The 27,974-nt window shown below is 44.6% G+C and overlaps 1 protein-coding gene across 4 annotated transcripts; it reads right to left on the bottom strand.

Moving 5' to 3' along the window:
* Positions 1–49: 49 nt before the first annotated feature.
* ep300b (E1A binding protein p300 b) lies at positions 50–27,756 on the bottom strand. Of its 4 annotated transcripts, none has more exons than XM_072443753.1 (31): positions 27,475–27,756; positions 25,475–26,058; positions 20,012–20,185; positions 19,004–19,292; positions 18,252–18,365; positions 17,910–18,149; positions 17,752–17,839; positions 17,542–17,670; positions 14,990–15,107; positions 14,722–14,890; positions 14,565–14,642; positions 14,409–14,494; positions 14,171–14,317; positions 13,619–14,089; positions 13,304–13,546; positions 12,762–12,875; positions 12,647–12,728; positions 12,241–12,392; positions 10,474–10,713; positions 10,022–10,110; positions 9,044–9,154; positions 8,168–8,224; positions 7,975–8,052; positions 7,777–7,844; positions 7,550–7,700; positions 7,197–7,457; positions 6,951–7,116; positions 6,613–6,780; positions 6,367–6,528; positions 5,215–5,496; positions 50–5,130 (listed from the first exon to the last, which is right to left on the bottom strand). In XM_072443753.1, the coding sequence occupies exons 1-31, from the start codon at positions 27,566–27,568 to the stop codon at positions 1,222–1,224; spliced, it is 9,114 nt and encodes a 3,037-aa protein (XP_072299854.1). In that variant the 5' UTR covers positions 27,569–27,756; the 3' UTR covers positions 50–1,221. The 4 variants fall into 4 exon arrangements, with proteins under 4 accessions (XP_072299854.1, XP_072299857.1, XP_072299853.1 ...); XM_072443756.1 differs by having other exon boundaries at positions 12,274–12,392; positions 27,475–27,755; XM_072443752.1 differs by having other exon boundaries at positions 12,647–12,875.
* Between the last annotated feature and the right edge of the window lie 218 nt (positions 27,757–27,974).

The following is a 27,974-nucleotide window of genomic DNA, read 5'->3' as shown; positions in this document are numbered from 1 at the left end:
CTTTAGATCTGCCTTCTACTAGTAAACCTTTTATAGGCAATAACATTGGTTAGTATTGTAAATTTTAATTTTATTATAAAACAGTACTTAATTCCACAGTTTACTTTTTACAGTAAAAATAAGTAAAAAAAAAAATTAAATAAAACTCATAAACCACAAATGAGGTTGGGGAAGGGGGAGGATGAGAAGCTGGAGGGCGGTTCAGAGTCCAAAAGGAAGCAGCAAGTATCAAGGCCGAAAGTGAGTTCTTCACCAAGATCTCATCTTTCCCCTCAGTTCTGTGCAACACAGTTCATTTGGATCAAAATCTGCTGTTTGCCATAAACAACAATAGTTAAAAACACAAAAAGGTTCTAATCCACATCCCAGGCCATGTTCTGAAAACGGTACAGGCACACAGGTTTGCATCCCCCTCCCCAGGGCTCCATTGCTCCACGTTAAGTGTCCTTAAAGGAAAGAGTGCACACATTCGAGGGAGGGAGCTCTGCGTAGGCATAACAGAAAACTTGGCATCCTGATACATCTGAGAATTCACAGCAGACAAACCGCTGCAGTAAAACACTGACGGGTAATTATTCTCCACTCAACAGAGCCATCTAAATATATCTGAAGTGTAAATATTTACTAGCCCCCACCTCAGTAACAAAAATATATTTCTATACAAAGTGTAGCAGTCTCAAGGTATATTAACACTTGTGACACCAAATAAAACAAAAATAAATAAAGCTAAAACATATTTTAAAAGATATGCCTCACATTTGACGTTACACTGATAATCTAACCTCTGTCAAATAAAAACAGAGTTGGATGGAAAATAAAATAAAAGGTTATTTGCATTAAATCAATTCTTAATTTCTTGTCGAAGTTTAATATCTTAAAAATACTTGCTTAAAAAGGCAAGTACTCATTAACCAACAACTCCCCAAAAATAACTCCTTTTGTAATCTGTAGATGTGCAGGTGGATGGCGCTACACAAACCACTGTCCACTTTGTTCATAATATATAACAAAAATATATTAACAATAACTTACGTTTCATTTATTTTAACCTACTTAAAGACTGGTTTCTTTATTGTTCATCTCCCATAGGAAGTTCTGATCAATGCATCTTTATTGAAAACATCTTAAATAACATTTAATAGTATAAAAGGCTAAGTAAAACAATAACACTGTCCTGGTGAGTGCAGTTTTGTGCGCAGAGCTCTTAGTTCACTAGAGTTCCTACATGATGTCTAAAGGGTTATGGTTCATGTTCTGTCCCAGTGCATCCTGGCCAGCGCTCCCCGTCCCGTGAAGGCCAGCCATATTACTCAGCTGGGACAACATAGCGTTCTGATCTGTCCCAAACTGATCCATTGAGTTCTGTGAATGCTGGTTTGCTGGCTGTTGATGTGGGGGGGGCATTCCAGGGTGATGGGTCAGGTGGGTAGGGTGTGGGGACCCAGTCTGTACCTGAGGTGAGATATGATGAGGAGAGGGCTGGGGCTGCAAGCGTGGGGACGGGCTTGAGTGTGGTGGCTGTGACTGAGGTCTGGGCGAAGGTTGGGGGGAGCGGACTTGGTTAGCCAGAGACGTGGACAGTGCCGGTCCCTGCAGATGGGGGTGTGGTGATTGCTGCTGGGGACTCATGGGACCACTGTGTGGGGCTGGGGACCCACCCGGGCCAAGGGTCTGTTGCTGTTGGAGAAGTCTCTGATGAAGGGCCTGCTGGAGCAGTGCCTGAGATGGTGATGGGCCACCCTGAGGGGGCTGTGGACCTTGCAGCTGCTGAGGGACCACAATTGGTCCCCCATCACCCATGCCACTCTGCTGTTGCTGTTGCATCTGCAGCTGGTGCTGTAGCCTCTGTTGTAGGGCTACTGTTGCCTGCTGCTGAGAAGGGTTTTGAAAGCTCTGGGCCTGACCAGTGGGTCCAGTGGACAGTGGCATGCCTGCTTGGCCCTGTCCCATGTGAGACTGCGTCCCAGGCTGTCCCATGTGAGACGGCGTCCCAGGCTGTCCCATGTGAGACGGCGTGCCAGGCTGTCCCATGTGAGACGGCGTCCCAGGCTGTCCCATGTGAGACGGCGTCCCAGGTTGTCCCATGTGAGACGGCGTCCCAAGTTGTCCCATGTGAGACGGCGTCCCAGGTTGTCCCATGTGAGACGGCGTCCCAGGTTGTCCCATGTGAGACTGCATGCCAGGTTGTCCCATTTGAGACGCCGTGCCAGGTTGTCCCATTTGAGACGCCGTGCCAAGTTGTCCCATGTGAGACTGCGTCCCAAGTTGTCCCATGTGAGACTGCGTCCCAAGTTGTCCCATGTGAGACTGCGTCCCAAGTTGTCCCATGTGAGACTGCGTCCCAGGTTGTCCCATGTGAGACGGCGTCCCAGGTTGTCCCATGTGAGACGGCGTCCCAGGTTGTCCCATGTGAGACGGCGTCCCAGGTTGTCCCATGTGAGACGGCGTGCCAGGTTGTCCCATGTGAGACGGCGTGCCAGGTTGTCCCATGTGAGACGGCGTGCCAGGTTGTCCCATGTGAGACGGCGTGCCAGGTTGTCCCATGTGAGACTGCATGCCAGGTTGTCCCATGTGAGACTGCATGCCAGGTTGTCCCATGTAGCCCTGTTGCTGTGGAGGCGACTGAAACTGACTGTGGTTCATTCCCATCTGTTGTTGTTGTTGTTGTTGTTGTTGTTGTTGTTGTTGCTGCTGCTGCTGCTGCTGCTGCTGCTGCTGCTGCTGTTGTTGCAGTAACTGTCGCCTCATAAGCATCTCTCTGAATTGAGGATTGTTGAGGTTGGCCATCTGTGGACCCTGACCGGGTACTCCCTTTGCCCCCATCGGCTGTGGCTGCAAGTTGTTAAGCATTGGTCTTGGTTGATGTTGTTGTTGTTGGTGCTGCTGCTGCTGCTGCTGTTGCTGTTGCTGCTGCTGTTGCTGCTGCTGTTGCTGCTGCTGTTGCTGCTGCTGTTGCTGCTGCTGTTGCTGCTGCTGTTGCTGCTGCTGCTGCTGCTGCTGCTGCTGCTGCTGTTGCTGCTGCTGCTGCTGCTGCTGCTGCTGTTGCTGCTGTTGCTGTTGCTGCTGTTGCTGTTGCTGTTGCTGTTGCTGCTGCTGCTGCTGCTGCTGCTGTTGCTGCTGTTGCTGCTGCTGCAGTTGTTGCTGCTGGAGCTGTGCCATGGCAGCCATGTTGACATTCTGCCCTCCTCCCATGTGCATCCCTGGTTGACTTCCACTTGCAATGTTTATGTTCAGCTGTGGTCCTCCTGTCATGCTGTTGCCAACAGGGCCCCCTGGTTGGTTTGATACTCCTGGTAAACCTCCTGGACCACCTTTGTATTTGGATGCCCTTTGCTTGATAAAAGCAGCCATGAGCTGAGGGTTGGATCGAAGAATGTTCAGAACCTGCTGCTGCTGGAGCGGAGAGCTTGGAGAGCGTAGTGTTCGTAGCAGGTCCTGCAGGGCACCCTGTGGAATGTTTCCTCCAACATTTCCTGGGACTCCAGCAGCTCCAGAGATGGCCAGTCCAGCGCCTTGCTGCTGTGGGGTCATGTTCATGAGAGGTGACTGCTGCTGCTGCTGCTGCTGCGACTGCGGCTGCTGCTGCAACTGCAACTGCTGCTGCTGCAACTGCTGCTGCTGCTGCAACTGCTGCTGCTGCTGCAACTGCTGCTGCTGCTGCAACTGCTGCTGCTGCTGCAGCTGCAACTGCTGCTGCTGCAGCTGCTGCAGCTGCTGCATTGGCTGCATGGGATGACCCATCTGATTCATCATTGGCCTTTGGGGTGCCATACCTTGTCCTATCCATTGCTGCTGAGAGGGATTTTGCAGTGGAGCAGTCATTCTTTGTTGCTGTAGCTGAGTGGGCATGTTTCCCTGTTGAAAGTGTTGCTGCATTTGCCCTCCCACCATCCCTGCTTGGGCCCGCTGTGGATCCATGTGTGCTCGGGCTGTCACTGCTGCTGGGTTTTGAGGAGGCATACCCTGGGCTCCAGCCAGCCCTACTCCAGAGAGGTTTCCCATGTTCAGTTGCTGGTTTTGTGCCTGTTGGTGGTGTCCATGTGAGGGCATCACGCTTGTGGCTGCCTGTGCCTGTCTCTGCAGTGCCATTTTTCTTTGAGCATCTGCTACTTGCTGGATCTTCATAGCGATCTCCACTGCAGCTGGTGGTGGTCCTGAAGGGGGTTGCAGCTGCATGACCGGGGGATTCTGTGGCTGACCAATACCAGCAGTCATAGTGCCTCCTTGCTGCTTTTGTGGGGGCGGTGTGGCAGAGCCAATGCCAGGTTTGCCTTGGGACTGGTGGATGGGAGAAGAGCCCGGGGGTCTGCCAGTGTATGAAGGGTTGAGCTGTTGCTGGGGCGAGTTCACAGCACCATTCTGATGTTGAGTGAGCATCTGCTGATGTTGAGGCGAGTTCATGATTCCCCCGGGTCCAGACCCACCACTCATCTGAGGGAACTGATGTTGTACATGGTGCTGTGGTGCCATGCTGCCCTGAGGGGCCAGTCCCCCAGGCTGCTGGACTCCAGGTGCTGGGCCCATGCCCTGTGGTTGACCCTGCTGCATATGGTGCGTGGGTGTCTGAGGAGTGGGAGGCTGAGTGCCTCCAGATGTGGGAGTGCTGGGTGCTGTGCTATTGTTTCCTGGTGATGGGAGACCTAAAGGGGCACCAGGCGGTCCTCCTGTGGGCTGGCCCACTCGTTGCATACTGGCCATCCGCCTTCTGAGCATCTGTGCCTGTTGCAATCTGTGCTGCAGCTGTTGCTGTCGAAGCTTTTGCTTGATGTTTAAGCAAAAGGGAACAGGACATTTGTTCTCTTGACAATGTTTCGCGTGGTAGCAGCAAAGAGCAATGAGCTGCTTGCATATAGGACAACCTCCATTGGTTTTTCTCTTGCATCCTTTCGTGTGCTGAACGACACGCTTCATCTTCTGACAGGAAGGCAGAGAACAGTTGGCATTTCGACATTGGCAGGCATGGACTAGTGACTGGATGCAACGCTGGATGCTGAGGCGACGCGAGTCTCCAGGATTTTGGGTGGTGGCAGCTGCCTGGTTGTTACTGTCATCATCCAGTCCAAGCCCCAATTTGTCCATCTTGTGCTCATGGCCTTTAGAGTGGTAACAGTTGATGCACAAGTCATAGTCCTAGAAAGAAAAAATAATTGAATAATTTGTGACTTTTGAAATAACTATGAACATATTAAAGTAAATATGAGTGGCATCTCTGACCTCACAGACGGTGCAGTGGAATCGAGTCTCCACGTGATGTTTGCATTCATTGCAGGTGTAGACAAAGCGGTCCTGACTTTGGTTGTGCAGCTCCACCAGCATGCACATGGAGCTCCATTTGGATCTTCGAAGAGAGCTAAACTCCAGATGTTTGTCCCTGGCCAAGGTTAGAAAAGCATCACGTCCATCCATCAGGTCACAGGCCATCAGGGTGTCTGGGTCAGTGATTGGTGGCAATGAATTGGCAGTGGGTCCGGCAATTAGACGGATGACAAAAAATACCTACAAGACAGAATGGATGTTATCCCCCTGAGTGCAGTAACATCATAAGGCTAAAAATATTATAATATATGAATATTTCTTGATGACGGTCTTCAACTAAAAGCCTAGTTAAGACAACTACTTTTTGAAACATCAGTTACTCAAGAGAGAGAGGCCAAGTAGAAAAGGGGTGGTTACAAACCATTTGTCATTTTTACTTATTTTAACTCATTTTGATCAGACTGTATGGTGGGACAGATATAGACCATATTTTGGCTTAATCATTCACTTTGTGATACAAGTGTGACATTTTTAACAAATAATGTGAACATAAAATTCCGGATGTTTTCTTAAAGGTTTCTGTATGAACCCATCAGAAGTGCACAATGTTTTCTAACCATATGCAGTTTGTCCGTAGACCCCAAACACACATTGAATTGCAGTCATGTAATGAAATTACAAAATGATCTTCACATGATGATAATGATCGGGTTGGCTGCTGCCATTTGCTTCATGGCAAATCAGAACTGTTGAAAACCATGAATGAATCCTAGACATTTACTGTCTTTGTGTACTTCTGATTTGAGGTTTTCTCATACAGCAGTCCTTTTGTTTAGGATTCAGGTGTTGTTTTGGGCTTGATAATGAAGTGGAGAATTTTCCTTTCCCACCTGGGATTGGCACAAAAGATTTTCTAATTTTTATATAAAATAATAGTTCAATAAAATAGGGGAAAAAATTATTTTGGGAAATTCCCGTTTTTTTTTTACAGTAACATTGACAAATTTGTTTAAAAAAAAAAAAAAAAAAATCACATTTCTATCACAAACTGAATGATGTTTGCACTAATCTGCTCCACGATAAATATAAATTAGGAAAACAGAGTGGTACCTCTTTATGTTTCTCCATAGTGGCATATAATTTCTGTGAAAGGTCATTGGAAACATTGGGCATTCCCGCCTTCTTCTTGTTTCCTCGGCTCAGACTGCTTTTGTTCTTGCTTGTCTTTTTACTGTTTTTCTTTTTGGCATTCTTACTGTCTCCAGTTGCAGCCTGAAAATGAGAGACATACCATCACATCAACATCTCTTGTTTTAAAACATTTAAAACAAACTTTAATGTATCATTTCATCTTACATCCGTGGTCTCATTTGAGGTACAATTCTCCTCCCTTTTTCGCTCTTCCTCCTCTTGTTCCAGCTCTTTGATGCTTTCCTCTAGAACATTAGGCCAGAAATCCCCTTCAAAGTATGGCAGCTCCTTAGCACTTGTCAGTCGGTCCTCTGTCGCCTGCTTGAAAATGTCCTGAGACACAAAAGCCGATTGTCAAGAAAGCATGTTTAATGATTAAATCTATACATTTCTGAAAACTTTCTGCCATTTCAATTTGCTCCTTTCTACTAAAATGTATTTAATATTAATTTATATAATAAAATGGTATTGGCTCAAACAGAAGGCAATCAGTAATGTCTCACCTTGTAATCATGAACAATGCGCTCTGCAACAGCCTTGTCCAGCATTTTCTTGTACCATTCCTGGAGACGTTTTGGCTTGGGGATCTTCTGGTCAGCCGGGTGACAATGAAAGATATAATCGTCCCCTTCACTGGGAGGACAAGCCCAGATATGCCCCGTTGTATATCTAGAATTTATCAAGGAGAAAGATTGAAATATGGGAATTTATTATGAACCTAGGGATTATGCAAGTTGGCCTTCTCTTACCCAAGTCTTTTGACATATTCCAGGTATCCTATAAGGATCTCATAGTATACAGCAGTCCTGAGGTGACGAGGTTTAAAGAAGTGCACACTGTCCAGATAAGAGATGTAAACCCTTCTCTGATTTGGAGGTGGGCAGTCTGATCCATACTCCTGGACGTGCATACCAAAAAAGCACACTTCTGCTCCGTCAACTTCCTCGAAGGCAAACAGAGCTTTTGTTCGGTAGGGAAATGACTCCGCCATCTCTCCACTATCAACAAATCTGAAGGGCAATCAGACAAAACTTAAAATGTAAGGTACAAAATAAAACAAATATGTCGGTATTCTAAATAAAAAGGGAATCATAGCTGGTACCTAGACTTCATGCCAGGTTTGACTTCCGCAACCTTGTCAGAGACGTGAACCACACGAATGGTGACTTCTCCGGCTTCAGGGTGGTTCTGTCTTTTGAGGTAGTCATTAACTTTAGACTCTAAAAAAATCCCCAATTTAGTCTGAGGAAGTCCTGTAAAAGAAAAGGGAGGGAAGAGATTCAGTTGAAGATATAAGAAAAAAAAAAAAACTCTATTTACAAGACTTACTTTTGGCTGCATATTTGTTCTCTTTGCGTGTCTTATTAACCTTTTTAAGGCACTCGTCACAAATAAAACTGTCAGAGAATAGGAACAAAAAATACAGTTTTACAAACAAACCACCAACAATAAAATTTGTATTAAAATGTTACAGTTTGTTATCTGTATTAAACTTAAAAGCACTGGATTTTAGTAAAATGGTCTCACCCTGTTGGCCAAATGGTTTCATTGTGCAAGACACAGATCTGGTGCATTTTTCGACCGCAATCCATACATTCCACATACCTGTAAACGACCAATGCACAGGTATGGACATTTACAATAACACAAGTTATTTAAAAAACCTCAGTCATTTAACAAATATATTACAGAGGAAACGCCCATTAAAAATATGACTTACAACTCTGGGTCAAGAGTGTCATTCTTCTTCCGTTGAAACTGGTCTTTGTTTATTGACCTACAAAAAGATAAAGATAAATTAGGCAACTTCAAACAGAAACATTGCACTCTTACTTAAAAAAATATGTATTATGTATATATATGTATATATGTATATATACATACATACATATATTTTTTTTATATTTATGTGATATAATTATTATATATAGATATTGGTAGGAACTGGAACACGCTGTCATATACGCCGATCCAGAGCACCCCAAACATGCTCAATGGTCATGTCCATTTAGTGCCATTCATCCACATCACCTCATGCTGCAGCATGATAATGGCACAGCCCCGTTTAGCAAGGATCTGGACACATTTGCTTGACATTGAAAACATCCCAGTTCTTGCATGTCACTCATGGAGCGTGTTTGGGAGGCTCTGGGTCGGCATATACCACAGCGTGTTCCAGATCCTGCACATATCCAGTAACTTCGGCAGTCATTTTGGTGGTCACACCAGATACTGACAGGTTTTCTGACCCCCCCTCAGACCCCCCCTCAGACCCCCCTATAAAACAAAACTGAACATTTCATAGTGACCTGAGGTGGGATGGATTATTAATATGAATTGCTAAGTAAGAAACATTTGTGAATAATATTCAGAAACATTGGTCTTTTACATGTGTAGAAAAAGTAGTCATATTTTTGCGTAAATAACAACTGAAGAAGCTACTTGGATGAGTGGCGAAAAATCTTTACTCTTAAAAGGTTTTGTCCAGTTGATAGAATTAGATTTTCTTTTGCAGTTACCTATGAGCAGTACTACATAATTAAGGGACCTGCGAACAATGGAGATCTGTATATTGGTGTTGTGGGCTGGAACTTACGTCTGTGGCTGAGACGGGTCGTCCCCCAGGGAAACGCTCTCGGCCTGGATTTCGTTGAAACACTTCTCGCAGAAGTGGTACCTGTCAGCAAGAAGCCCATATTTTGGTGAGCTACACCGTTGGTCATCAGCACAGCCAAGCACAAAGAGGGCGTGGAGAAGCAGTCGCCAATCAGGGCAGGGCAGGACGGGCACAGAGGTGGAGGCAGAGGGCAAGGAAGGTCGTCGCCAGGAGGCAGCAGCAGCCAATCGTGATGCAGATTTTTTGTGGGCAGGCGTTTTGATTTTATGCATATATTTTCGGAGCGGATGATTGGTCACACCAAAGCAGGCCAATGCAGACATCACAAGCGTTAAAAAAGGAGGGAGAGAAGGGAGGGGAAGGGTCAAAATGAGAATACATAAAAAAGCGTGAAATTAATTGTTACAAATTTGACAGACGATGAAGGCAAGTGGGAATGAAGGAACATAATGTAAAAAACAACCAACAGGGGACAGAGAGCCAAGGCAAGGCAATATTAGCGTCAGACATTCAGTGATAAACAATACAAGATTACATAAACACACAAGACCAGTGAGAGCTGTGGAGGAAGGAGCTGATATTATTCTCGGCATGTGAAAGTGTAAATGAGGAATAACCACAAAACTAAAGCAACAAAGACCCATCATCCTTTAACATCATTTATAAAGTGGGAACAATCGGTTCAAACTTTGAACAAATAACTTTTGTTAGTAAACCAGAAACAGGCTTTACCAGTCATTTTACAATCAGTTTGAACAGAAAGTAATCCACTTTATGAACGACAAAAAAAAAGAAGATAAAGCCAAATTCCATCTGTGACAGTGTTTCATTAAATGGTGTGTTGTTGAGATCGACTTAAAGGCCCCTGACAATTCAACGGCTGTACATTCAGAAATTAAAATGGGTGAACCTTGATAGTAGGAATAAAGTCCGTTTTCCAATGTTGACAGCCCTTACCTGTTCTGGTAGCTAAAGTAAGCAGCGTCACGTTGAATGGTGCATAATTGCTTTCCATAGCAGCATAGTGTTTGGGGGGAAAACTCAAACTGCAACAATAAATACAAATGCTTTTTGTTAGTAGATGCAAAATACACTCAAACTTTGTCATAAAATAAATCAAAATCTAATTCTAGTCAAAATGAAAAGAGCAGCATTTTGTCTGCAACCGTTCCAAATCACTTTCACTTTATGGTTGAATGTCAAGAGGATTCAAATTCTGTATTATTGATGTATCAGACAAAGTGCATGCCATGCAATACCGCCAAACCAAACGCAATAAAAATCATAAGAATTAAAGAAAATAAAACTGTCCTTATGTACAATGTGGATTATTAACATAAGCATTTCCAGATCCAGGATTTTAGTTTTTGCCATTTTAAGATAACAAAAATATAAAGTTTCATCATTACCTTCCTCCCACAACAGTATCCAAGACCCTGCATGACAGGATCTATCTCCAGCTCAAACACCTCGGCGAGCTTGGAGCAGTACTTGTAAACACGGGACGTCTTGCGGTTATAAAGCCAAGCGTTATTGAACATCAGCCAGATATCCTCGACATATTGCCAAGGCTCTTGATATTGTCCCGTATCCAACTTCCGCTTGATGGTTGACAAGTCCATAGGGTTCTTCACTATGTCAAAGTAGTCCTTTTGTGAAAGGGTTCCAAGCCAAATGGTCAATGGGAAGAAAATGTGGACACATCGTCGTTGTCAAGACGGTATCATGAAGGAGGCAGCCAGGCAGGACCAGAGGGAGAGAAGAAGGTGCAGGGAGGACAATGATGTTGAGCACTGCAGAAAAGAGGTCCACGTGCAAACAGAAAGACATGACAACCTCTGCCCTTAAGCTCTGTGTTTTGCTCCCAACATGTAATGCAAATCATATATCAAGGTAATGTAATGGTGCCTGATCCTGGCAATCACAGACTTATGGTTTGTGCGGCTGAGAATGAGTTCTTGATTTAGGGCATGAAGCTCTGAAAGGCCTTCAGAGCTATTCAGAGAAAATGAGGGTGCAAAACCAAGAAGAACGGGGCAATGGCAAAAGCAGTGTTTCCCATAGTTTTTGTTCAGACTATGGTGGCACAAATGAAGACTATCTTTTATCTTAATAATTCTCTCACACAATACATGGACTATACATTTCACTTATTGCCTACAGTTTGTAATCAAGCGGATTTTTTTGTCTAAACTTTTGTGACAATACAATGAGCAATAAGGCGATATTGGTTGTGATTTGTTTTTTCAATACGGGAGGCCACCATAGTCTGGGATTAATGGTAAACACTGCAACAGGCAAACCAAAGTTACCTGTTAAGCAATCCATTCAGCAATACAGCAGCTCTAAGCTAACCGTGGTGAGGAGGGAACATGTACACTCACATTAAGAGATTTCCCTTGAATTCATTTCATTTGATCAGGGACAAGGCACAAAACATTTTATCAAATGTGCCATATGTGCCATATGTGCCCCCCCCCCCAAAAAAAATCCACTCTTGATGAGGGAATGTTAAAATACATTTAAAGGGGAGGTCCGTTTCCATGTCACCATAGCGATGGGAGTTTTAACCATTTGCTGCATTGAACTATGTGTTTGGATACCCAATAAAAGGGTTTTAACTCAAGTTATGAGTATAGTGTAGAATGTGAAAGGTTTTAGTATGTATATTTTCCCACCTCAACACAGCTATTTAAGCAAACATCCTATTATTATTTCTACCATCACTACTGGAGAGGACCAGACTAGAGAGCTAAAACATTTGTATAATAGTAATGATGGCAACTATGCAAAATTACATGAAAAATAAAAGCAAGACTGGTGAACATGAGAAGTAATTTGCTCATTTTTGGTGCAATGAAGAATATATACCAGATGCAACAACATATATTATGATAAGCACTGAGGTATTACGCCATTTAAATTTTTTTGCGGAGCAATTAAATGTTCAAGGTCATTGCTTTAATTTTTCAAGGTGGCATTACATTTAAGAAATGATGACTCTGATTGCATTTCTTAGCTTATGACATGCAGTGAATGATTAAATAAAGTAAGCGACTAACTGCAGACATAAAAACACTATAAAGCTATGGATAAATTATGAAATTAAAGATGAAAAATAAAACTATATTTCCACACAAAATTGAAGCAAAATGGCAGCCAGTGCAATCCCTTACCAGGTTAGTTTTGTTACTAGTTCGAATACGTACGGGTATTCCCAGTAACTGGGGGTCCACCGGCTGACGGAAGGGAAGGGACTCAGGGTCCTGCCGGTACAGAGCCTCAAGAGTGGGCATCAGAGCTTGACGCAACTCTTCTGGCTTAAAAACTGCCAAGACAAGATAAAGGTTAGACAATTTGTAGAAGTCTTTGTTTTGATGGCAAAACAGTTCAGGACAAACTCAAATTTAATTTTGAAACGTTTGCTTCCGTTTCCTCTGTGGGGCACCATCTACATTCTGGGTTAACGCACCAGCTTGAATATTCACAAGGGCAAGTTACCCTCAGCCTTCCAGTCCAAAAGAGTCGAGACTTCATGCAAACCCCAATTAGCGATTGTAATCCCCAAAAACTTCTAAGTACCTTTCTTTTTGCTTTGCGTGCTGGCTGGGGAGCTACTGTTGGCCATTGACCCTGAACACTCCTCTTCCTGTTTTGGCTCCTTGATCTCCTTCTTGATCTCCTTCTTGATCTCCTTCTTGATCTCCGGCTTCTTGTCCGGCTCACTTTCTGGTCCCGTGGAAGACAAAGATGAAGACGTTTCCATTGACTCCTCTTTACATTCATCTCCAGGTTGCTTCCCTTTCATTACCTAAAAAGAAAGGTATTCTTAAATACAAGTAAAAAACACACACCATTTTACCAAATTATTTTCATTTATTTTTGATTAATTTGATATAACAGGTCATGTATCCCTCTCTCTCCATCTTTCTATGTATAGATAGCGATAGATAGAAAAAAATATATATAATAAATCACATATATAATAAATCACATATATAATAATTCAAACAACCTCAATGGATCTTAAGGCAATTTCAAGTTTGATGAATTTCAACAGATATACGATACAATACAATACCTTTTAATTATATTGAAACAGACCAAGGAATAACTTTTCATGTCACCTTAATGTCAATTCTCAAGTTATAGGTTCATTATGTGTGTAAAAAGACAATTCAATTGTTTGTGTTGTACTGGCCAACCTAACAACAAATATTAAAACAATAAAAGCCTTACATCTGGCTCCTCTTCAGTCTTCACATCAGGTTGCCTTTTGCCCATGTCCGTTTTGTCCTCTTCTTCCGTTTGAGCACTTTCCCGGTCTGGATCTTCATTTTTGGTAACTTCCATCTTAACATTTTCCTTGTTGGGGGCTTGGTTGTCTGTGGTAGCAGGCTGTGAGTTTGATTCGGTGTTGATGCTGTCTAAGGCTGGTGAAGATTCTTGATCTTCTGTGGTTTGCGCAGCCTCGGGTGAAAGCTTCACAGAAGAAGAAAAAAACAGTCAGTGTACTAATTTAAAAAGTGACTTTTTTTTGGCAAGCATACTTACAGGGGTTTTTGGTGGTTGTAAAGACACTTGAGCATTATCGGAAGGGGCTGCTGCAGCCTGACTATCCTCAAGGCTTGGTGTTGCTGGAGCCATACCTCCCAGTGGCTCTGGCTGTAGCTGAAAAGACTTGTCGGCGTTCACTCCTTGTTCTGACGTAGGCTGTAAAACTTGTTGCGGCTGCTGTGTTTGAGGCATCTGAGGTGTGCGAGGGGAGTGAGGCGTGGGTGTCCGAGAGCCAGGTAACATCGGGGGAGTTTGATGAGGCTGAGGCGTTAGGCTTTGTACTGGTGAGGGCGAGTTGGTGGGCATGGCTGCACAGTGAGAGTTAGCCTGGTTTGACGTGGGCAATGAGGGGAGGTTGGGGTGAGGCACAGCATTATTAACACCAGTAGACGCCAAGGGGCCAGGGGGAGTAGGTTGTGCTACAGGGCTGCTGGCGGGGAGTGAAGGCATTGTTGACATTTGGTTTTGCTGAGACGAGACACAGGAAAAGGAATACATTATAGTCATATCATGTCATAAATGTCGTAAATGTCTTCCAATTATCGTTACCATTGACATTTGCACCCCAGACTGGTTCAGTCCAGCAGCACCAGAACCAAGGCCTGGACTAGACCCAGGGAACTGAGGCGAAGAGAGGTACTGGTTTTGTAATGGTGAGGTATTGGGCTGACCCATCCTGATTTGTGCCATGCCCATCTATTAAAAGAGAAGGATTCAGTATTCAATTCATTTGTCACAAAATCTAGGAAATATGCATAAAGAATTAAGAGTGTGAGTGCGTGTGTACCTGGTTCATTGGCGGATTATGAGAAAGAGGCGGCGTAGACCTTTGACCCATTGACTGCATCCCCATTTGCCCAAACTGGTTCATTGCTAGAGAGAAAGAAAAAAGTAAAACATTTGCAGCTATAAACATACTTATGCACAAGTATTAATGACATACTTGCTGGGTTTTGCATTCTATTAATGATCTGATTAGGTCCGGATGGTCTGACCATGGACGGATCGGCATGAGGACCATCTAAGAGGTGAAAGAAAAAGTTTGCAACCTCTTCTGTGAAATGTAGGTTTATTAAACAAGATGTAGAGTAAATGTTTACTTGGAGGTTGTCCCAGTGGCATGGGTATCTGGCCCATGTTTGGAGGACCCTGTGACATCCCCGACTGACCAGGCATCATGCCCTGTTTCTGAAGCCGCGTGCGCCTCTTTTCTTCAAGTTCCTTTTGAATTTTATAAATCTTCTCTGCCAGAAGGTGATAGTACTCAGCCTGAATACAGGGAAACAAATAATAATTTTACCTCAAGGTACCAATTTGAATTACCTACAGTGAATAAATGGATGTGGAAAACAGCTGGGTGTTTCTTACCCTTGTGTTTGCAGACTCATACATATCCCCCTCAACTTTACGAGCATAAGCAACTAAATTTTCCATCCTACGGTCTTTCAATGCAGCCGGGTCAGGGGTGGGGAAGATGGCTTGCACACTGCTCCCAAACAGATGCACAACGGGAAAGTTAAACACGTACATCTCAATACATCAATAGTAGCTACAATAAAAGGAACAGAATTGCAAATTTCTCATTTGTGTTGCCAGTTTCAATGCCTAAAGCCGCTTTGTTCATTTCCCTCTCCGGTCACTCATCCACCCTCTCCCCAGTAACGCAGGGGGTCCCCCAGGGCTCAGTCCTCGGCCCCCTCCTCTTCATCTGCTACATCTTCCCCCTTGGTCACATCCTCCGCCAACTCAACCTGGACTTTCACTGCTACGCTGACGACACCCAGATATACCTCACCACCAAATCCACCCAAAACCCTCCCCTCAGCCACATCGAAACCTGCATCTCTACAATAAAATCATGGCTCACTCTCAACTTCCTCAAACTGAACAGTGACAAAACAGAGCTCCTCCTCATTGGCACCAAATCCACTCTCAATAAAACTGGTCCCCTTTCACTCAGCATCGACACCTCGACCATCACCCCCTCTACCCTGGTACGCAATCTCGGTGTCATCATGGACCCCACCCTCTCCTTCACTCCCCATGTCAGCCACATTGTCAAGACCTCATACTTCCACCTCCGCCGCATCGCCAAAATCCGACACGGCCTCACCCTCCCCGCTGCTGAATCCCTCATCCATGCCTTCATCTCCTCCCGCCTCGACTACTGCAACTCCCTCCTCACTGGCATCTCCTCCCATTCCCTCCACAGACTCCAAATGGTCCAAAACTCCGCTGCCCGCCTCCTCACCCACACCCGCCTCCTCACCCACACCCTCCTCACCCACACCCTCCTCCTCACCCACACCCGGTCCCGTGATCACATCACTCCCGTTCTCCGCTCTCTCCACTCTCTCCCCATCAAGCAGCGCATAAACTTTAAAATACTCCTCCTCACCTTCGAAGCTCTTCACCACCTTGCCCCCCCCCCCCCCCCACCTGTCTGACCTCCTCATCCCCCACCGCCCCTCCCGAGCTCTCCGATCCTCCTCCTCTCTCACCCTGACTGCACCAACATCCCGACTCAAAACTTTTGGCGACAGAGCATTCTCCCGAACAGCACCCCGACTCTGGAACTCCCTCCCCCAACCTGTCTGCCACTCTCCCTCACTCACAACATTCAAATCCCGCCTAAAAACATACCTCTTCACCCAAGCCTATGACCTCCCCTACCCCTAGCCTCCTCTACCCCATTGCCTACACTTCTACCCCCTGTTACATCCCCATCTTTTTCTCTCTACTTCTTCTGTCTTGTTCATTTTATCGGTATATTAATGTGTTCTGTACGTGTTGTCCCCCCTGTCTGTAAATACCCCCCCCTTTTTTATTATGTTCAGCGTCTTTGGGTCACTGAAAAGCGCTATATAAATAAAAGTTATTATTATTATTATTGTTTCAACCTAAATCTCCGCTTTGATCTAAATGGTCACTACCTAAAGCCAAAATCCTGTGGCCAATTATGAATCAGGGCTAGTGCAGCCTCTGCAGCTTAGTGAGGTTAGTCAGAGGGTTCTGAGCACAACATGAGCCATGGCCTATTCATATACTGAGAATGAGAAACACTTGTATGTGTCCTTTATACACAGGTTAAGGCTCTGGCAACCCAGCTTCAGTAGTGATTCAGAACTTGCACTAGTCTCGCCTGTCAATTTGTAAAGGTCCTAAGCCTAACCAAATTATGCTGTTCTACTGTACTTGCGGTTTATCTTGTCTGGTGTATTCCTAAAACCCACCGCTCAAAAGCTTGGCTCATTGGCAAGAATAATATGACAATCAAAAAGTACTACGTCTCTTCTTTAGCACGCTAGCACAGGTAAGAAACCAACTGTGCAGGTCTCGAAAGGAAAAACTCGTGGATAGTCTCATTCTGTAGCTGAAAGTGTGACACCGGCTCCAGCTCCATATTGCATCTGGAGCCGGTGTTTTGATATGGACAGAGAGAAGCGTTGGACGTGATTTTTTTCCACAGAAGAAAAAGCAGTTTACTGGACTTTTTCTCCAAATGGAATTACTTCAGGAAAAATACATGTGGATATTGTTTTTCTGTGGGTTATTACGGACAGAATGAGCTACAGCTACTGATGGATTGAACCCTGTTGAGTCCGTCAGAACCGCAATAAGGGTAAGAAATATGTTATGAAAAGTTTTATCACAAACTATTGGTAATTGCTTATTGGGGCATATTAATCAATCAAAATCAATGACATATTAGTTTTGTTGAGAAAATGATCTTTAAAATGATGTATAGCTTGCTGGTGTTATGAGTGATGATAAAATAGCACGTCTAAAGTCCGGTTCAGCCCGTGCGCGGGCTGGCGGAGGGAATGCCGTTAAACAGTAAGGGTGGCGGCTACAGACAGTTCCTGTAATATAAATTCATTTATAAAAATCTGAGTAATTTTTCACAAGGACTGACTTACAGCTTATGAACAAGATGATTGCGAAGATCTTGTGTGATGTCTTCATGCCAAGGCTTTCTCATACCGGTCGACAATGGATTCGCTGCTGTTGGCATTGAGCCCAGGTTTCCCACACCATCGTTCATTAAACTAAAAAAGGTATACATTTTTTTTTTTTTTGTATATTTTACTGTAGTAAAAAAACAATTTAAGTAGCAAAAATAATCCTACCTTTGTGCAATCATACTATTTTGCAACATGTTTGGTATGGCCTGTTGCTGTACCCCCACACCCCCATTTACTCCAATAGAGTTTCCTGCTGAAACAAAAATGTTCTGAGATCCAAAACTCTGGGGTCATGCGGCAACATCATTTTCTAATTTACTCACCCATAGGATTAAGAGGTCTTATCCCAGTCTGGCTCTGCGGTCCCTGGTTTGTCATGTTGGCTTGTGATATCTGTGGCGTCTGATTGCCCTGGTATGGAAGACCAAGGGCAGCATAGGCTCTCTCTATGGAACTTGGGTCTATTTGGCTGGCAGGATTGCCATTTGGAGAGTTGGCCTGTCCACCTTGGACACCTGGGCCTAAAGAGTTTACCAAATTTATCCCAGCACTATTAAGGGCAGCTGTAAAGACAGTACAACATTTTGAACATGTAGAAGGCAGACATAGGGAAGCCTTCCTCCTTAACTGTATCAAGATTGCTTGTGTAAATGGCAAAAACTCACCCTGCTGATTTCGCTTATCGCCAGCATTTTTCAGAGGCAGGCACACAGGACAGTCATGTCGAGTGCAATTCTTCCAGTGAGAGATAATCTGTCTGGATGAGGCACAGTGGGCCACTAGCAGAAGAGGACACAGAATGCATAAGTGACATTAGTATTTTAAATTATCTCAACGTAATATGGCCTTCAGTAATCTTAGGCTTCAGGCTTAACATAAAGTCTAAAACTTGTTACTAGGGATGTAACAATACTCTATATACTGTAAATCTTTAATATAATTTAACACATCAGGAGTTGGAAATGGGGAGAAAACGGCTCCATAAAAGCAGAATGTCTTCTGAAGACAGTGTAATTAAATGATTCAAATCTTGTGTTTATTCTCATAAGAATGTTCTTCTGTGGCCCAGCCCAATCTCATCAGATCTCAAAAACTAAGCAGAGATAGTCTTGGTTAGTAGTTGGATGGGAGACAACTGGAATGCCAGGTGCCACAGGCGGGTGCTAGTGCACAGTGTTGCTGTGACCATGAGCAAGACACATCAAAACAAAGTGTCCATGAACGCTTTGTGAATGAATGTGAGTGAATGTGGGATTAGCCCATGGCTACTGTCCCACGTCTCATGTATATTCATTAACAGGTATCGTCCCGACAAACGCTTATCAAAAAGTAATATCAATATTGTGACCCATGTATCTAGATGCGCATCAAAGTGTTCAAAAACATTCCTCTTGTTTCCAAGGTTTCACAGACTCACCCTGGCAAGACTTGCCCGCCTGGCAATGGGTCATGTGGTTCAGCACATTCTTCATGGTGCGACAGTGGGGTAAATTGCAATGCCGAACTTCCCCATTGGCTTGTTCCCTTCTCTGGCACTTGTGTGCATGAAGCAAAAGGACCAGTTGCTGTTGTATTAGCTTTCGTTTTTCAGGGTCTGCAGTGGGAGCTACACCAGGACCTGTAACTCCTGCACCAAGGCCAACCTGTAGTGCTCCAACTGCTCCTGCCCCAACACCTCCAACTGCGGCCGACTGCTGATGCGACACCTGCAACCAGCAAGTTCAAGACCATAAACTGGTATCATGTCATAACATACATTAAAAATCTAAATAAAAGTTGTTTTCCTGAGCAAATATATTTGCACTGACCATGTGCACTAACTCATGAACGACATCCTATGCTCATATGTCATATAAATGCCACTTTAAGATAATAATAATAACTTTCGGCATCAATACAATCACAGTACTTTTTTGGAGAATGTCCTTTTTCACTTATGGCTCTGTGGTTTTGAGTCAGCCGAGTGAGACCGACATGTGGACCAAGTGTGCAGACATTAAGCAAGGACTGCAACGACTTTTGATTAAACGACTATGACTAGTTTGACAGTTTCTTCTCTCAAATAGTACATTATTTATATCAAATTGAATCAGTTTAAGCATAAATATGCCAAAATGAGGTTACTTGATAGATAAAAAGTTAATGTTTACAAATTAAAAGTATTTCAACTTGTCTTCAAGTCTCATTTAAGCATTGTAATGTCTATGTGTGATAATGAGTGGGACAACTAAATAGTGAAATAGTCACAGAAGTCAATTACTTAGAAATAATGTCTATTAGTTGTTGCAGCAAGTCATAAAACAGGCATTACAACTCATATCAATAGAACTTCCAAATTTCATAATATAAATGCATGAGATAAATTAAACAATGACAATGGAAGAGAAAGAAACACATTTTAGTAAATAAAGTTAATAAATCCTACCATCCCAGGCATGCCAGCGCCCAGCGTCTTTTTGTCCATGAACTGTGCAGGCATATTGTTGGACAGCCCTACTTTGTTCTGGAGCTGTGAACTCACTCCTGCTCCAGCCAGGCCTTGGCCCGTTGACTGGCCATACGGCCCACCATAGGGGCCCGCATTGGCCATCATATTCATCTGTGCAGATGATAATGAAAGAAATTGATTAAACACAGAAAATAAATGGAAATAATAAATTACTTAATTTATTAAATGAATGTCATATTGAACGTACACCTAGCATATTTATATTGCCTTTAAGGTAAATAAAAGTAATTTATTTAGTTTACACCAAACTGTAGCTGGTTAAATCTACTTCACACACAGTTGGTTGACCAATGAGAGAAGAGTGTGTGGGGGGGAAAGGGCATGTGTTTGAGCATAGAACTGCTTTAAACAGAGAAGATGCTAAATCACAAGATCACCAAAAAAGCAGATTGTCACAGATCAGAAATAGATTTTTAATTGCCATAACAACCAGACCTACCTATTCAATATATGAATGCACGTCAAATGCAGGTTTTTTATTTATTCTTTACTTAAGCAGGAAAGTAAGTGACATTTGGGATGTCAGCAGATGAGTCCTGGTCGCTACAGAACCGGTATGTGTTTAGTACAGGGGTGGGCAAACTACTTTCAATCCGGCCCGCCAAGCTTGTCCAAGTAATATTAAAAAAAAAAATGTTTTCTTCTTCCTTTTTTGCCCTAAAGGCATCTGTCTGCACGAGTATCCTTAATACATATGATGTGAAATAAATTAAATAAATTAAATAACCTCTCCTTGAACCGACACCTAAACGTGGTGGAGGGGTTTGAGTGCCCGAATGATCCCGGGAGCTATGTTGTCGGGGGCTTCATGCCCCTGGTAGGGTCTCCCAAGGCAAACAGGTCCTAGGTGACGGGTCAGACAAAGATCGGTTCAGAAGCCCCCTATGATGACAACACGAACAAGGCAGTTTACGTCGCCCGGATCGGCGTCACCGGGGCCCCATCCTGGAGCCAGGCCTGGGATGGGTGCTCCATGGCGAGCGCCTGGTGGCCGGGTCTTACCCCACGGGGCCCGGCCGGGCACAGCCCGAAAGAGCGACGTGGGGCCGCCCTCCCGTGGGCCCACCACCCGCAGGAGGATCCATAAGGGGCCGGTGCAGAGAGATCTGGGCGGCAGTCGACGGCAGGGGCCTCGGCGACCAGATTTCCAGACACAGAGACTAACTCTGGGGACATGGAATGTCACCTCGCTGGGGGGGAAAGAGCCTGAGCTTGTGCGGGAGGTTGAGCGATACCGACTAGATATAGTCGGCCTCACCTCCACGCACAGTTTGGGCTCTGGAACCCATCTCCTCGAGAGGGGCTGGACGCTCCACTTCTCTGGTGTTGCCCGCGGGGAGAGGCGGCGGGCTGGTGTGGGCTTGCTGATAGCCCCTCAGCTCAGCCGCCACGTGTTGGAGTTTACCCCGGTGAACGAGAGGGTCGCGTCCCTCCGCCTTCGGGTGGGGGACAGGTCTCTCACTGTTATTCCAAGGTACTGGAGAGGAGAATCCGACCGATAGTCGAACCTCGGATTCAGGAGGAGCAGAGTGGTTTTCGTCCCGGTCGTGGAACACTGGACCAGCTCTATAATCTCCATCGGGTGCTCGAGGGTTCATGGGAGTTTGCCCAACCGGTCCACATGTGCTTTGTGGATCTGGAGAAGGCTTTCGACCGTGTCCCTCGGGGTGTCCTTTGGGGGGTGCTCCGGGAGTACGGGGTCCGGGGCCCTTTGCTCAGGGCTGTCCGGTCCCTGTATGACCGGGGCAGGAGCTGTGTTCGCATTGCCGGCAGTAAGTCAGAACTGTTCCCAGTGCATGTTGGACTCCGCCAGGGCTGGCCTTTGTCACCGGTTCTGTTCATAATTTTTATGGACAGAATTTCTAGGCGCAGTCAGGGGTCGGAGGGTGTCCGGTTTGGGGACCACAGGATCTCATCTCTGCTGTTTGCAGACGATGTTGTCCTGATGGCTCCATCAAACCCGGACCTGCAGCTGCTCTGGGACGGTTTGCAGCCGAGTGTGAAGCGGCTGGGATGAGAATCAGCTCCAAATCCGAGGCCATGGTTCTCGACCGGAAAAAGGTGGCTTGCCCTCTCCAGGTGGGTGGGAGTCCTTGCCCCAAGTGGAGGAGTTCAAGTATCTCGGGGTCTTGTTCACGAGTGAGGGAAGGATGGAGCGTGAGATCGACAGGCGGATTGGTGCAGCGGCTGCAGTCGCTGCATCGGACTGTTGTGGTGAAGAGGGAGCTGAGCCGAAAGGCAAAGCTCTCTATTTACCGGTCGGTCTACGTTCCTGCCCTCACCTATGGTCATGAGCTTTGGGTAGTGACCGAAAGAACAAGATCGCGGATACAAGCGGTCGAAATGAGTTTCCTCCGCCGTGTGGCTGGGCGCTCCCTTAGAGATAAGGTGAGGAGCTCGGCCACACGGGGGGAGCTCGGAGTAGAGCCGCTGCTCCTCCACGTCGAGAGGAGCCAGCTGAGGTGGCTCGGGCATCTGTTCCGGATGCCTCCTTGGCGCCTCCCTCGGGAGGTGTTTCAGGCATGTCCCACCGGGAAGAGGCCCCGGGGAAGACCCAGGACACGCTGGAGAGACTATGTCTCTCGGCTGGCCTGGGAACGCCTCGGGATCCCCCCGGAGGAGTTAGAGGAAGTGTCTGGGGAGAAGGAAGTCTGGGAGTCCCTGCTCAGACTGATGCCCCCGCGACCCGGCCCCGGATAAAGCGGCAGAAGATGGATGGATGGATGGATAAATTAAATAATAGATTAGACTAAATTAGACTTTTCTGCCTATATTTGACAGAAAAGTGATATTTTATTTGATATTATATTTTTGGGATTTTTTTATTTTTCCCCACACCAATGATGGCGGCCCGGCCCTCCGCTACTTGCCTGGATTCGAATATGGCCCTCGGAGGAAAATAATTGCCCACCCCTGGTTTAGTACCTCACCATAAAATATGTATTCCAATTTAAAAGTTCCACAATGTGATACATATCCCGATAATCTGACCGATACTATACATGTTGCATAAATATCTCTTAAAACCAAAATCATGTTTTGATTAAGTAGAAAAACAAAATGCATTGGAATGTCATGTCTCGATGCCCTTAATAACAGAATACAAATGTCTTATGGAAAAGTCACCATTTCAACCCAGCAGATACAGCCTTGAATCTGTGGTGATTCAGTCAATAAGTGCACAACTGTTATTATTAAATTAATTTATGTCGTTTAAACGTATCACAATACGCATCTCTGTATTAATACATATATTGCCCAATTGATATTTACAGAACAGTCCTAGGAGGGGAAACTTACACAAACATGGGGAGAACATGCAAAAAGTCATACACCACCCGGGAGTAGAATTAAGATCTGAATCTAAATCGTGATCAATCAATCTTTATTTATAGGGCCCTTTACAACACTTGAAGTGACCAAAGTGCTTCACAAATGATCTTGACTCTAGAAAATTGTGATGAGTCATAGTTGCCCACCCCTAATGTAAAGTGCTATTTAAGCTAGTCATTTATATCACGTTAACTTTACTTATTATAATCTATAAAACTGGTCATATATACCGGGAAGAGGTTGGGAATGAAAGAAAAGTGAGGAATACAATGTCAATAATTGTAAGTAATTATTAAAACATTTAAATAATTATTAGTTGCAGTCAACTGATTAACTTGTTGCAATCCTACAATAATTGAGACTATTCAAGTTACAATATAATCATAAACTAAAATATATATAATCCTGAGTAGGGCTGCAACCAACAAATACTTTGACAATCAATCTTTCAATGAATCGATTAGTTTGGATCAGGTTTGCTGCCATTGTCAGCAAACCAAAATATCCATCCATCCATTTTCTACCGCTTGTTCCCTTTCGGGGTCGCGGGTGACTGGAGCCTATCCCAGTGACTTCGGGCCTTAGGCGGGGTACACCCTGGACAGTGGCCAACTTGTCGCAAACCAAAATATTTTAGTGGGAATTATTTCTTTCTTTACGATTGGCTCCTTGGTTAATTGGGTATAGTTAGGTGTTAGGGGTGATTGAGTATTAAACCTAACCAGACATGGAACTCCACTCAACATGACATTGTCCATCGGCTGCAACCAGATCATTCTCCAATAATATGTGAAACCCAGATTAAAAATGACAATTACAAGTTTAAATCTACTGTAATTATCTACCAATTATAGGAGTTTTTTCTACATTACAAGTAACATAAATTACTATTTATTTGGAGCTCTTAATTTATATTTCAAAAGGTTGAATGGACGATTTTTTTGGCCCAAATCTTGAGTCTTATTTCCTCGTGGCGTGGACTGTCGATTAGTCCTGCCACGTATCAATCATAAAACGCACATACTGCTCACCTGCAGAGCCTCGCTCACCTGCAGCCGCGTGTCTAAGCACATTGATCTATCATAATATACTTCCCTCAGTGTACGGGGCAAAATGAAGACAGTTCAAGCTCAGAAGAGACTGAAATCTACGGGAGACGAGAGAGATGATGCGCTCCGTCGCGCTAATAAACAAACGCACGTGTGTGTTGTATCAGTCCACACGGGGGAGTGGCATGCGCACTTCCGCCTGCGTTCTCAAATCGCCCATTGTGCCTTTAAGTTAGACCACATGCTGCAATTCATGTCATACTTTGTGCTCTGCCGATCCTACTCTCGTCCTCCAGCTTTTTTACTTTTTGGACTCAGCACGCACGTCGATTAGTCTTGGATGTGCGTGTGTCTGCCCACAAAAATCATGGTCATGATTAGAAACAAGAGGTATCCATAACTGAATAATAATGCATTTTTGTTTTGGAGGGAGGAATTAGTTTATCATGTATATTGTCTATTATTTGAAATCATTTTTAAAAACTTACATTAAAAAAAGTTAACAGCCACTTACAAATAAAACTGAGCTTGTATTCTTGTGAATGGAGTAGGGGTCAAATACATGGCGAGATCATAGAGATACTATTGTGACAAACGCCTCGCTTTGCCCATTTTAGTCAACTAATCTATGCACAAGTTATGTCAATCAAATTTCTTTGTGGTTAATTCTACTGTCAATTAGTGTTTTGTGCACGGACCTCAACCATGGCAGGCATGTTTGGCACATTTCTAGTAACTTGCCATAATATAATCATCAGAATAACCCTAAGTACATGTTAAGACATTATTTTTTGTCACTATTTCTCACACTTAATCATAATGCAGCAGTTTTAGTCCATTACATAACCACACTCAATTGGGCCTGGGGACGTACCTTGATAAAAATGTTTTACACATAAATATATTACAAACAGTGACACGCTGTTAACTATTTGTACTGAAATGACAATGTACTCACAAACTCTACAACATCAAATGATATATGGTTTGTGCTCACCTTTTTTAGTGGTTCAGGTTGCTGTGGTCTCATTCCTGGTTGAGTCATGGTGGCCATTTGTTGTCCCCCTTGTTGCTGTTGAAGGGTTTCAGCTAACAGATTACCATTACTACCCATGCCAGCGGTACCCATATAGCTCATCCGTGGCGACCCATTCATCAGATGCCCACCCATAACTCCTTGCTGTTGTCCAGTGTTGACTTTTTGAGCTCCCATCATGGCAGCTCTGTTATGAGCTCCCATACCCCCGGACACATTAACCTGCTGCATTAGGCCTGGCTGTTGCTGGGCTTGAGGTCCTACTGGGGAGACACCTACTCCCACCAAACCCATAGAAGCCCCTGGTCCTATGCTGTTAGTTGCAGGACCACGCTGCTGTGCTGATGTACCAGAGCGCAGTAATTCGGAGAGTTGTTTGTGTTTCGCGGCAGCCTCCTGGCCTCCGACAAGACCGAGTCCAGCTCCATGTCCCCCAAGACTGTTGTGTAGCTGGATGGGATCTCCGCCATTGGTTATTCCCAGATCTGAAGAGTTGATCAGCTCATCTGGGAGGTCATGCTCCAGGTCAAAGAGTGAGCCGAAATCTGAGCAGGAAGGACAACAAAATGTTTTAGGGAGACTAGCAAATTAGGTGCAAACATGATTAAAGAGATGTCAGTCTCTTAAAGCCTGGGCCTCTCTCCAGGGCATAGGTCTGTGGTTTGATAGAGGAAACATGGCGAGGTCCAAGTGAAAAGCCGCAGGAGAGTACATAAACAAACTACAGTAGCAGGTAGGTTGTTTGCACTGGTTCTGTGGTGAGGCTGGAGTCCTGAGAAGGCAAATAGATGAGACAACACTGTTTTTTTTTTTTTAAATCTAGGTTGAAGAGCTAGAAATTTGCTTCAGAACAGTTTGAAGATACAAGTTTGTAATTTTAAAAATAAATATATTTAACCAAACATTCTAACTTTCAAGACAACTGAAGAACAAGTCATGTAACACAGAGGAATGAATTTGCAGCACCTTGCTTGTTTGCATAAAAACATATATTAGAACTTCTTGTCATATTTCAGATTTAACTCATTTTAATCTCACACAAAACAAAAGCAATGTTGGCGTAGAAAGCAGACAATGGCCGGTGGACAAGAATGGGCTTTGTCGGTGACATTACTAAAAGCCAGACATGTTTAAGGAACGTAAATATATAAACATTAGAATATATTTTTCGGAGAGCCCGTATTGCTCCTTAAGTTTAAACGCGATGTTCATCATTAAAGCGGCGCATCTCCTGCTGAACGTGGCTTTGCGCAACTTTAACCTAATGTCGGAACAATGGCCAATGAAACACAATGGTGCCTTAAGCGAGAGCGTCTCTGCGGGTAACATTATGGATAAACTGCATTTACTGCTGTACACGGAACAAAACTATCGCGTGCATAGTTCACAACATGAGAAAAGTTGCTTTAAGTCATGTTCCATTGTAAAGAGTGTTTGCTAGCTCCACAGCTGTGCCGCCGGTGGACGCTGCGGCTAGTTAGCGCTAGCTACATTCCCGTTACTTTCTCCTAGCATTAAATGTTTTAAGACACACATTTTACGTGATTTTGTACACTATCGATTCAGTTCATCAGAAGATGTCAGTATTTTTTCATTTGTATTGTGAAATCATCACAAAGTGTGTAACTACAACTTGAAGAAAACTGGGGTCACTCGATTCTTCCATTGTTTGGAGATTGATCTTTTACTTTGAGGCTAGTTAGCCTCTGGAGGCTAACACATCAAAACATCACAGCTTTAAGCGAATACACAAACCACACGGTTCGTCATTGCCACGGTATCATCCTTTAAAACAATTTAGCACAATGCGTAATCGATTCATCCACACCGTGATATACGTGTTCAAAGTGTGTGAAACGAACTTTGTGAGTAACTCTGGACCCTCAGAGCCCAGGTCTGTGACGAGCCCACAACACTTTAGTGTTAAATCACCTCAGAAGTAAAACATGCAGTATATTTACCATTTCCATCACTGGCCGACAGCGACAGAGCCGGAGAAGACAGCTTTGGCCTCTTGGCTGAAGGCGGACCCGACTCCAAGACATTATCGGCCATATTTTACGAATTAAAACGAGTGCGGGTCGCTTGCGGGGACTCAAATTCCCCCAAAGCGCGTCTCCCTTTTCCAAATAGTTGTTGTGAGCATCCCCCCACCGCTTGGGGGACGGTAGGGGAGAAGACAGCAGCGGTAACCTCTGCCTCAGAGCCTCTCGGAGCCTCTGGGTTTATTCTTCTGCACAGATCACCTCCTCCCGGTCCCAGTCCCAGGCGCAGATTCCGTTTCTTCGCAGCTTTGAACAGGAGGCGATGGGAAGGTGGAGCGAGCGGCCCTGTGTCAGCCTCATGGAGCCTCTTGTGCGACACTGTCCCAACACCAGGCGTCCGAGCAGCACCAACTTGTGTCCGCCATCCTCTCCCAATCTTCTGGGTCAGAACGAGAAGTGTGAGCAGCGTTAGCGGC

The sequence above is a fragment of the Eucyclogobius newberryi genome, unplaced genomic scaffold, assembly GCF_026437365.1.
Source record: "Eucyclogobius newberryi isolate DKJ021-1_F unplaced genomic scaffold, fEucNew1.0.hap1 SCAF_13, whole genome shotgun sequence".
Taxonomy (NCBI): domain Eukaryota; kingdom Metazoa; phylum Chordata; class Actinopteri; order Gobiiformes; family Gobiidae; genus Eucyclogobius; species Eucyclogobius newberryi.
The sequence above is the reverse complement of the archived record's forward strand: the minus strand, read 5'-3'. Positions and strand labels throughout refer to the sequence as shown.

Bases quoted from the DNA above. Each gene is read 5' to 3' on its own strand.
- ep300b (XM_072443752.1), bottom strand. From the start codon at position 27,568: ATGGCCGATAATGTCTTGGAGTCGGGTCCGCCTTCAGCCAAGAGGCCA. The intron at 14,643-14,721 runs GTAAACATTTAC...TTCACCTCTTAG, and splicing joins GCCACTGGGACAACCTCCAA to ATGGTCCTCATGCCGATCCG. The intron at 6,781-6,950 runs GTGAGACATTAC...TTTGTGTCTCAG, and splicing joins GCATTGTTCATGATTACAAG to GACATTTTCAAGCAGGCGAC.